The following is a 10,702-nucleotide window of genomic DNA, read 5'->3' as shown; positions in this document are numbered from 1 at the left end:
CAAACACTAAAATTAGAAAAGACCACTCTGAGCACTATAAGTGCCTGCATGTATGTCTTTGATTTCATGGGTTTCAGTTGGTGTCTGTAGAAATTCTAACTTTGGGTCCTTGGCCCTGCAGCTGTGGACCTCCAGCTAGAGCAGATGTCAGTGCTGAGTATTTACAGGGATGCACATTCAAGGACAAGTCAAGGTCTCAAGATGGGTGTGGGAAGGGGCTGAACAAAGCATTTGGCTGGTATTGTAAAGGTTGTGGGGAATGCTACATAAATGGAATGAGGGGTTGATTCCTAAAATAGCACTGTGTAGCCTGGCTTACACTGGCATCCAGTGACCTTGGCTGATATTCTCTGGGCAAGGCATATGTAGAGAGCATATTTTTTAAGTTTGTATTTATTGACTTGAGAAAGAGAGAGCCACTATGTGGAGTGGGGTGGGGGGAGACAGTGATCTGTTGTTTCACTTATTTGTGCACTAATTGATTGCTTCTTGTACAAGTCCTTACAGAGAATCAAACCTTGGTGTATCAGAATGATGCTCTAACCAACTGAGCCACCCAGCTAGGGCTGAACCGACCTGGGGAAAATCAACTGTCTCCTCAATTACCCAAACTTACCTAGTTCTTATTCTCATTTTCATCCTGGGACTTTATCATTACTGGGCCTTGATTAAAAGAGAATGTCCAGGGTTTGTCCTCATCCCCTCAGACACAAAAAGATCTGAAGTTCTAATAAACTGGTCCAAGGGAAAGCTCTCACCCTATGGTGGGCTACACAATTTCTCTCATTTCACATTAGCTAAAATATTTCCCTTCTCTATCAGCAAAGTAATTGTAAGACAATAATGAGAAAACTATGTGAAAGCACTTAGAAATACTGCAAAATGCAGCATTAATTAAATAACAGTAACGACCAAGACAAAGACTATGACGATGATGATGATGATGGTGTTGATGATCATTTAGAGCAGCGGTTCTCAACCAGTGAGTCGCGACCCCTTTGGGGGTCGAACAACCCTTTCACAGGGGTCGCCTAAGACCATCGGAAAACACATATGTAATTACGTATTGTTTTTGTGATTAATCTCTATGCTTTAATTATGTTCAATTTGTAACAATGAAAATACATCTTGCGTATCAGATATTTACATTATGATTCGTAACAGTAGCAAAATTACAGTTTTGAAGTAGCAATGAAAATAATTTTATGGTTGGGGTTCACCACAACATGAAGAACTGTATTAGGAAGGTTGAGAACCACTGATTTAGAGAGTACTATATATATATATTAAAGTATATTAATAAACATCACTTTATTTAATGAAGACTCTGCATGGTAAGGTGAAAATAGCATAGAACTTATATTTAGAAACAACTAAATTCTAAATCCATTTCAATCACTTATTTTCTGGTAATCATGAAGAAGTTAAACGATGCCCTACATTCTGTATTTGTTTTGAGGACATATTTGCTAATGTATGAATATTCTTAGAACTAGTCATACTGCAAAGTAAGAGCTGAGAAATGGGAAATAATTCATTTGAAAACCTATACAGCATAAAAAAATGTTTTCCTAATGGCAGGTGCCCTGTTGATGTCTTTTCTCTGCCCAGATTGAAGAGGTCACATCTTTCTGGAGACCTCTTCTGCCTTCCAAGGATGCTCTCTGCCCAATCCTATGTCAACATCTCCTTCTTCCAGCCAGCTTCCTTCCTGATGATTGGCATCCCAGGGCTGGAGGCCGCTCATGGCTGGATCTCCATTCCCTTCTCCTGCATGTACACTGTGGCCCTCACTGGAAACTGCCTCATCCTCCTGGCTGTGAGGAGGACTCCCAGCCTGCACCAGCCCATGTACTACTTCCTGTCCATGCTGGCCCTCACTGCTTAAACGTTTGAACTTCTGCCCTAACAAGAACCTCTTATCCCACTCATTCTGTTTTCATCCTGATATAATGAGGAGAGCCTGTGCTGATATCACCATCAATATCTGCTATGGACTTTATGTGGTTGTGTCCACTGGGGGCATAGACTCCCTGCTCATCATCCTGTCCTACTCTCTCATCTTGCGCACAGTTCTTGGGCTGGCCTCTCCCCGGGAGCGCATCCGGGCCCTCAACACCTGTGTCTCACACATCCTTGCTGTCTTTGTCTTCTTCATCCCAGGCATCACCATGTCCATGATCCATCGTTTTGGAAGGCACCTGCCTCACATTGTACATGCCCTGGTTGCCTATGTGTACCTGATGGTGCCCCCTGTGCTCAACCCCATCATCTACAGTGTGAAATCCAAGCCCATCAGGGAGGCCATGCTCAGAGTGCTGAGGTGAAAGGGCCAAGGCTGATGAAACTATAAAATACAACAGGGTTGGATACCGTAAAAGACACTTGTTATAGCCTCACAGAAACCTGCTACCCTTAGCGAGCACTGAAAGTTCCTAGTTTATGCTAATACAGTGGGAAGGCAATCAGGCTCCTTCCTATTACAATTTTATTTTCACCATTTGTTTTGTGCTGGAAGCAGTGCTAAGATTAAAAAACTGAGAAATATATAAAATGTGGTCTTCTCCAGAAACTCACAATTTTGTGCCAGGATAAAGACATGTATATACACAATTAGAATACAGATTTATAAGTATCATAATAAAGTTCTTTGCAAGAAATTACTAAAGACTGCAAATTAGTAGTTGCCAGATCTTGCCTAGAAAGATTGGACAAACCTCTAAAAAGAAGAGGATGCTTTCATTTCATCTTGGAAAAAAATCTAGGATGGTGCGTTTTTTCCCTAGGCAACATAGGCATTGAGTGAAAAAGAGAAAAACCTACAGGGGGTGGGAATGAGAAATATAAAAACAGGCTCAATATTTTGAAAAAGTACATGTGTTTGTGGAAAGATGAGCATTTCTGCACTTTTTTACATCTCTACCACATCTCTAATAGCTTAACCATTATGACTGCGGCATAGGGTTTAAAGAGGGAGTGGTAGGGGATAAAGTCAGAAAGGTAGATTTAAAAGACTGCACATACTATATTAAGTAATTTGGTTTGTATCTAATACATACAAATTATTTATTAAATTCTTTTACTATAAAATAACTTAGAAATATGAATTGCAGATTGCAACTTAAAACACAATCAGTTTTATCTGGTCTCAGCATCTCACCAGACACCATTTCCTCTGCCTACAACATTCTCATCACCCCACTCTACATCATATTTCTACCTACCTTCTTCATTTGTCAAGTATCAGCCTAATTTCTCAGAAAATCTTGTTTAATTAATTCTCTTTTTCATATTACCCACTGGAACTTATTTGTCTCCTGCACATGTGAAATATCCTGCCACTCAACTATTCCATAACTCCAAGGGTGCCAACATATACTCAGTGTCTAGTGGTGTTCATGAAATAATAGCAACTCAATAATTCTTTTGAATGTAGAAATAAATTTGAATAGGGAAAGGGGCACTAGACTAGCTGAATGGTCTAGTCTAGAGATAAAATTTAAGTCATAGAAAGTAGTCAGTGTCTGCCACAAACACCTACCCTAGATGCCATCAACCCAAATGTGATTGCATGACAATTAAATGTCTGATTGTAGGCTCTCTTATAACATGTTGTTTCATCAGGCAGAGAACACTATATGTGCAAAGGAAATGGAGAAGTATCAAGAGAGATAAGAGGAAAACCAAGAGTGTGATGCCATGGAAGCCAAAGGGGAATCATACCCATATCAAGAAAGAGGAAGTGGTCAACTGTGTTGAATGTTGTTGAGAAGTCAGAGGAGATAAGGACTAAAAACCTTGATGATGAGCCCTAACTGTTTTGGCTCAGTGGATTGAGCATCGGCCTATGGACTGAAGGGTCCCAGGTTTGATTCCAGTCAAGGGCATGTACCTTGGTTGTGGGCAGATACCCAGTACAGGGTGTGCAGGAGGCAGCTGAGTGATGTTTCTCTCTCATCGATGTTTCTAACTCTCTATCCCTCTCCCTTCCTCTCTGTAAAAAATCAATAAAATATATTTTTTTCAAAAAACCTTGATGATGATAGTAGAAGTTCTTTTGGCAGTTCCACCAAGGCTGTGGTTATATAGGAGCATTGGGAGGGCTAGATAAGAGAGGCATAAGTGGAGATAAGTTACAGTTAACTTCTCTAAGAAATTTTATGAAAGGGAAGAGATAAAAGAGGAGTATAGTATTTTGGCAGGATTATACTTGTCATTGTCGTTTTTAATATGGAAGAGACTGGAACATATTAAATGCTAAGAATGACTGAGATGGTGAGGTTGAATATCTAATAGGGAAAAGGAACAATAATGTAAGTTTCCTGAGAAGGTGAGAAGGTATTGACCCAGAGTAAATTATATATATATATATATATCCCAGCTTGATTAAGACCTTTGATAATTGTATTAATGTAAATAAATATCGGCTTCTTTGATAAATTTATACAGCCAGTATTTTCTCTAAAAGGATAAAAAGCAATCTTACCTCAGCTCCTTACTTTCCAGGTTTTATTTCCTTTAGTTTTTAATCTGTTTATTCAATAACTATTTATTTCGTGTTGTTACAAGGCTAGGCTACTTAAGGACAACAAAAGCATGTACAAAGTCTTGACCCATTAGTACTTTATTTTTTATTTATTCAACTGCCTCGTATAAATATGGGTTGATGGAGGGTGGCAGGTACGAAGGATCTGTTTCTACATAATTTTTAAGAACCCAGGCTGCTTCTGGTTTACCATGTGCAACTCATGGCTTCCCAAGTCACATTTGATGTCAGTGTGGAAGATTGGACATGGGAAGATTTTTGAGCCTGGCAGAGAAGTGGCACATGTCACTTCCACTCACATTGAAAGTAATGGCTAGCATTTCATCATGAGAAATGCTTAGCTTTGTGTCCACAATGGAGAGGAAGTAGGTTTGGTGAATGGAGAACACAAGGCATGTTTATAAAACAGTTCATAAACTGCTTTATAAACAGATAAAACCTAAAAAAAAAAAAGAACAAGTGACTTATAGACAGATTTAACATTCAGACTTCAGGATTCAAAAAGGTCCAAGTGGCTGAGATGGTAGGGCCGGAGGCAGGAATATACAAACAAAAGAAATAGGGAAGGTAAAAGGATGCTTGTGTAAAAGGCATACGATGAAGGTCTTTGTCCAGAACCTACCCTAACTTCCAGCCAAATTTCCTAAAAAGAAGCAGCCTCTTCCTCTCATTCTTGTTCTTAACTCCAAGCCCTTCCAGGTAACCCAGTGTGTGTGTGTGTGTGTGTGTGTATTTACACTCACAAAATGTTTAAGTGGTTTAGGATAAAATCTATGAAATGTTATGCAGAGCATATTAAGTAACATAGACATGAAATCCTTACTAAAAATCTGAAATAATGAATTTGACATCTCTATATTTATCTGCTTATTATTCATCTATCTATGTCTCCAATAGAATTTCGAGTATAAAACAGACACACACATTTAGCATATGCCCCTACAGAAGCATGCATGCAAATACTTAATAAAAAATCTGAAAAAATAAACACCAAAGTGCTAATAATTATTTTCTTTTAAGGTGACAAGTTTATTGGAGTTTTTATTATAATTACAATTATATTGCTACTTTTTTAATATTTTCACAATGTCTAAGATTTATATTTATAGTAATCATGTGTTGATTTCCTAATAAGAAAAATTGATATGTCATTCTCTGTCTTTCATTCTATCTCTTTCTCTCAGTCCCAGTTGTCTGGACTCTACCGGGCAATGGGCTAAACCTTCATTCCCTCCCAGTGAAGCCTGCAATGACTCAAGTTTATGCTCCTAGTTCTGCTGGCCACCACTCACCTGGGTATATCATATTCCATACTATTCACAACTCTCGTCTTCTGGATTCCAGTCCAAGAGATCAGATATGCTCGCTCCATATCCTCTCTACTAAGTAATCTTGTGCTATGAAAAGTCTGGCTGGTCCTGTGCCATGTTCTCCACTATACTCCCTGCTTCTCACATTTAGCTACTTCTCTTTGAGCACTCCCCCTATGGGTAGTGGTCTCCTTTCTGCCCTTTTTATGCTTATTGCACTCCTGTGGAGCCCATACCCCTCTTTCCCATTCAGCTTCCTTCTGGAAGTGCTATGCTACCAAGCTTGTGGGGGTCCTGGGATCACTGGGAGCACATTAATGCTAAGTACAGCTGGCCGGAATGCAGGCTTTATTGGTCCCTCCTATAGATTTGTTCTCCCAGCATTGATGTTGTGTGCTTCCCCTGTAAGGCAGCTCAGAGTCCTGGGGATGTAGTTGTCCACCTGTATGCTCTACTCTGTTTCTGTGGATCCATGCTCGCCTTATGGGTAGCCTTGCTTCATGGCTAGCCCCATGGGCTTCCTCCGTTTCATGATGTGTCATGCTCTTGATTCCCTGGTCTGTGGTAGACCTGCCGCTTCTCCCATGAGCTTCATGGTGTTTTCTGGTGCATCTCTTTCTGAAGTGCCTCTCCAGATACCCAGTGAATGCTTCCACTGCTAGTCATACTATTTCCCAAATTAGCCACTGATTAGGAATTACCCAAACACACTCCTGCTGCTACTTCACAAGTTCACTGGTAAATGGACCAGAAACTATTGAGATTAAAGCCACCAACAATATTAATGGGAAATTTCTAAATACAATACTGGATGAGTAAGAAAGGAAATTAGTTACCTCCCTTCGAAAATGCAAGACTATGGAAATGTTTAATTCACTATCCCATTGGTCTAACAATTCCTCCTCACAATATAGGATTAGGTATCAAAAGACAACTTTTTTGTGTGACCTCATGTAATTTATTAGTCCCCATTGAACATCAACTTCCCCATTAGTACAATGGGGGTACTAATTATATTCCTATTCAAATTGAAAGGAAGTGTCCATGGGCTGTGAAAACTCTCAGAACAGTGTATCATTTTTCATTAATGCAGATAACAGTCATTTTTGCATGGTTTTACTTCCAATCTCCCTCATAAGGGCTGGTGCCCAAAAGAAAATAAATTATATATTCTTTGTGGAGATCATTTTGAAGAAGAAAATCCAGGTATATCTTCTTTTCTGAGATTCAATATGGTTTCTGGGGAGAAAAAAAATTATAGTTTTAAGCCAAAGTATCTGATTGTATTGTATTCTTGAGTTTATTTCACTTTTGCCATGCTTAAGCCTTTGGTAAAAATGCCTTCGATGTGGCACCCTTACCTTAGAATGCTGTGGACTAGTACAAGCAGTTTAGAGAATTGGACTGGATGGTTAAATGGGAAATAATAATCCTACAACTACAACCACCTCAAGATTTTAATAATTACATATAGAAAATAACTAGAGGGAAAAATAATATTCAAAAAATGGGGATTGGGAGTATACTGTTCTGCTGCCCCTATCCACAGATGTTCCCACCAGTTTCATCTTTGAAGGACCAGCTGTGTTTTTATTAAGGAACATGTTTTGTTCCTAATATTGTCTCCCAAAATATTGATATTAAAATCTGCATTAAAGAACTTTGAGTGAAAAATAAGTTTTATCACTGACACCTAGGGATCTGAAGTCAGGGTTGTCACATGGAAAAGACGAAGGATGCGCTGCCGGATCTCCTTTGTCTTCACTCCATAGACAATAGGGTTGAGCACAGGAGGGACAAGGAGGTAGGTGTTGGCCATGATGACGGGCAGGAGGGAGTCCTGCCGCTTGCCAAAGCGGTGCACCATAGATAATCCAATGAACGGCACATAGAATATGAAAACAGCACACACATGAGAGACACAAGTGCCAAATGCCTTCGTCTGGGCTTCACGTGTCAAGCCCAACACAGTCTTGAGGATAAGCAGATATGATAAGGAGATGAGAACTGAGTCCAGGCCAATGGCAGAGATGATAACGATGAGGCCGTAGATGACATTGACATGGATGTCAGCACAGGCCAGCTTCATGACATCTTGATGTAGGCAGTAGGAGTGGGAAAGGATATTGGAGCGGCAGAAAGGCAGCTGTTTGATGAAGACAGGCAGAGGTGCCATAAGTGCAGCACCTCGTACTACGGCAGCCATTCCAATCTTGGTAACACGAGGCAATGTTAACACAGTGGCATGGCGTAGTGGGTGGCAGATTGCCACATAGCGGTCAAAGGCCATTGCCAGCAATACCGTGGACTCCATGCCAGAAAGGGAATGGATGGCAAACATCTGTAGCAGACAAGCATCAAACTGGATGGTAGTAGAATTGAACCAGAAGATGGCCATCATTTTGGGCATGGATGAAGTAGAGATCAGGATGTCAAGGCCAGAAAGCATGCATAGAAAAATATACATGGGTTCATGTAGGCTGTGCTCAGTCCACACAATGTAGATGATTGTCAAGTTACCTAGCACAGCAATAAGGTAAAGGGAGCATAAAGGGAAAGCCAACCAAAACTGAGCTTCTTCCAATCCAGGGAGGCCTATTAGAACGAAATACGTGGCACTGGATTCACTGCCATTAGGGCCCACCATCGTGAAGAAGCTGAGTTGCAGTCAATGCCAGACCTGAGGAGGCTAGAATGAAAAGATAAACAATCGTCACATCCTCCTGAATCACAACACCACACCTCTCCCCTCCATGCTGATGCCCTGTTCTCTGACCCAAACTCTAACGTCAGTGTCTATCCGCCCTCTGAGCCTATTCTAAACTCAACCTAACCATCCTTCAAAAGTCAAGGTTCAGACAATTCACCCAGCCATGATTACCAACCCCGCCCTTGGCTACAAAAGTAAGTAGAGAGTGCTGAGGTGAAAAATGTCAGAAGTGAGTTTGCTCAGATCATCTCTCTCAGTTAAAACAAGTAGAGTTAAACTAACTTCCTCCTTTCCTTTCTACCATCCATAAATATTCACACGCTCCTACTTTTTATGAGATTATGTAAATTGTATACATTTACACCACACACACACACACACACACACACACATTCAGCTATAATTTGGGAGCTAGCTATGGAAGTAGTGTCATTTATTGTTAGGGTATATTTCAGATAGTTTTATCTTGGGAAGAAAATAGCAAGGGGAGATTTACAAGATCTGGCTATTGACAACAGGGGTAGGGCCTCTCTGCATGGGTAACCAGAGAAGAGTTGAGTGTGAGGAAGAGTTCATGGCCAGCATCAGGAGGGACTTGCATCTAACACTGCGTTCAGGATGTGTCAATAATCTTTGTTCTACCATTAAGCTATCACCCAGGGGAACACTAGGAGCACAAGTTTTAGAACAGAGAGTAACAGAGCTTAATTCAAACTGCTGGAGAGGGAAGGTATAAGGAGCCATATTTAACCTAGATTTTTAGGCAAAGAGGCAAAGTCATTGACGTCTTCTGTCCTGACCTCTCTGTAGCATGACACTGGGAGCAAATCCCTCCTTCTTAGAACTTCTCCTCCCTCCCTCTGCTCCTCATCTCTCTCTCTGATCACTAGTTTTTGGTCTCCTTTCTGGATCTTCAGTCTCCTCTGCTTGATCATTAAGCATACTCTTATATGATAATGCTCTGAGAATTTTATCCTCAGTGTTCTTGTTCTATATCCCCCTTCTGGAGCCATCACATTCCTTTCCATTTGTTATTGATCCCCAAATCTATTTAGCCAGCCCTGAATTATCTTTTATGATCCAGATTCATAATTCTAAAGTCTTACTAAAGGATCTACCTGTCTGTCACTCAAGCACATCAAATTCTCCCTGTCCAAAAACAAACTCTTACAGACACACAGTTGTATAGCTTTTAAGAATATGAGGTATGAAATTAATCCTGAATTCAAATCCCAGTCAAAGACCTCCTTAAGTGTGCAATCTGGGGCAAACCAACTAACCTCTCTAAGCCTCCGTTTAAATTAACCTTTCTAAGCCTCTTTAAAATGAGGATAAGAGTCACTGCCTAGTAAATGTCAATGTGAAGATCAAATGAGATGATGAAACATTTAACACAATGCCGGGCACATAGTTAATTTGCAAAAAATCTTGTCTGTTGTTATTAACTGTTTTTCTTCTTTTCTGTTAGGGTGGCCGAAACAGTCACACAAGCTAGATATTTTAATTCTGACTGCCATGACTCTCATGTAATCTTTTTCATTGGCACAATCCCAATAGTCTTCTAACCAAAAGAAATCAGGTCACTAGCTATGGTTTTTTTAAAAAATTCATTTGAGCCCTAGCCAGTTTGGCTCAGTGGATAGAGTCAGCCCTCAGACTGAAGGGTCTCAGGTTCAATTCCGATCAAGGGCACATACCTCAATCAGGGGTGCTTGCGGGAGGCAACCAATTGATATGTCTCTCTCACATCGGTGTTTCTCTGTGTGTCTCTCCCCGTCCCTTCCATTCTCTCTAAAAACCAAAGGAAAAGTATCCTTCAGTAAGGATTAACAAAACAAAAAATTCCTTTGAAAGCTCCAAATTCAATCTAAATAAAGAATAAATTGTGGTAAAGATCTGTCTTTCAGCATCTGGCCCTAGGTTTCTCTCTTCCCACTTCTCACCATGGCCCCTAGGATTCAGCCATGTTCAAGTACATAGTGTTTCATAAAGAAGCATTGATTCTCGTGCCCCTGTGTCTTTTTGTCTTTTTTACTACTTATTCCTTTGTCAAGGTCCTTTCAGACCTCCCTCCTTGACTTTCCACAGAGCAAAATCTTATTCACCGTTCACGTCCTGGTTAACTGTCTCTCCTAT

The 10,702-nt window shown here is 40.4% G+C and overlaps 2 protein-coding genes across 2 annotated transcripts in view; one reads left to right on the top strand and one right to left on the bottom strand.

The window, feature by feature from the left end:
* LOC102759658 (olfactory receptor 51I2-like) overlaps positions 1 to 2,327 on the top strand; it is a 6,278-nt gene extending 3,951 nt beyond the window's left edge. The window contains exon 2 of the mRNA XM_015563019.1: positions 1,828 to 2,327. Coding sequence (XP_015418505.1) covers positions 1,828 to 2,327 — 500 coding nt within the window. The remainder of the gene's footprint in view (positions 1 to 1,827) is intronic.
* A 4,763-nt stretch (positions 2,328 to 7,090) lies between these two features.
* LOC102759376 (olfactory receptor 51E1) overlaps positions 7,091 to 10,702 on the bottom strand; it is an 8,240-nt gene continuing 4,628 nt past the window's right edge. Inside the window, exon 2 of the mRNA XM_006762343.2 lies at positions 7,091 to 8,545. Coding sequence (XP_006762406.1) covers positions 7,550 to 8,503 — 954 coding nt within the window. The 5' untranslated portion in view covers positions 8,504 to 8,545 and the 3' untranslated portion in view covers positions 7,091 to 7,549. The remainder of the gene's footprint in view (positions 8,546 to 10,702) is intronic.

Source organism: Myotis davidii, unplaced genomic scaffold (genome assembly GCF_000327345.1).
Source record: "Myotis davidii unplaced genomic scaffold, ASM32734v1 scaffold58, whole genome shotgun sequence".
NCBI lineage: Eukaryota > Metazoa > Chordata > Mammalia > Chiroptera > Vespertilionidae > Myotis > Myotis davidii.
The sequence above is the reverse complement of the archived record's forward strand: the minus strand, read 5'-3'. Positions and strand labels throughout refer to the sequence as shown.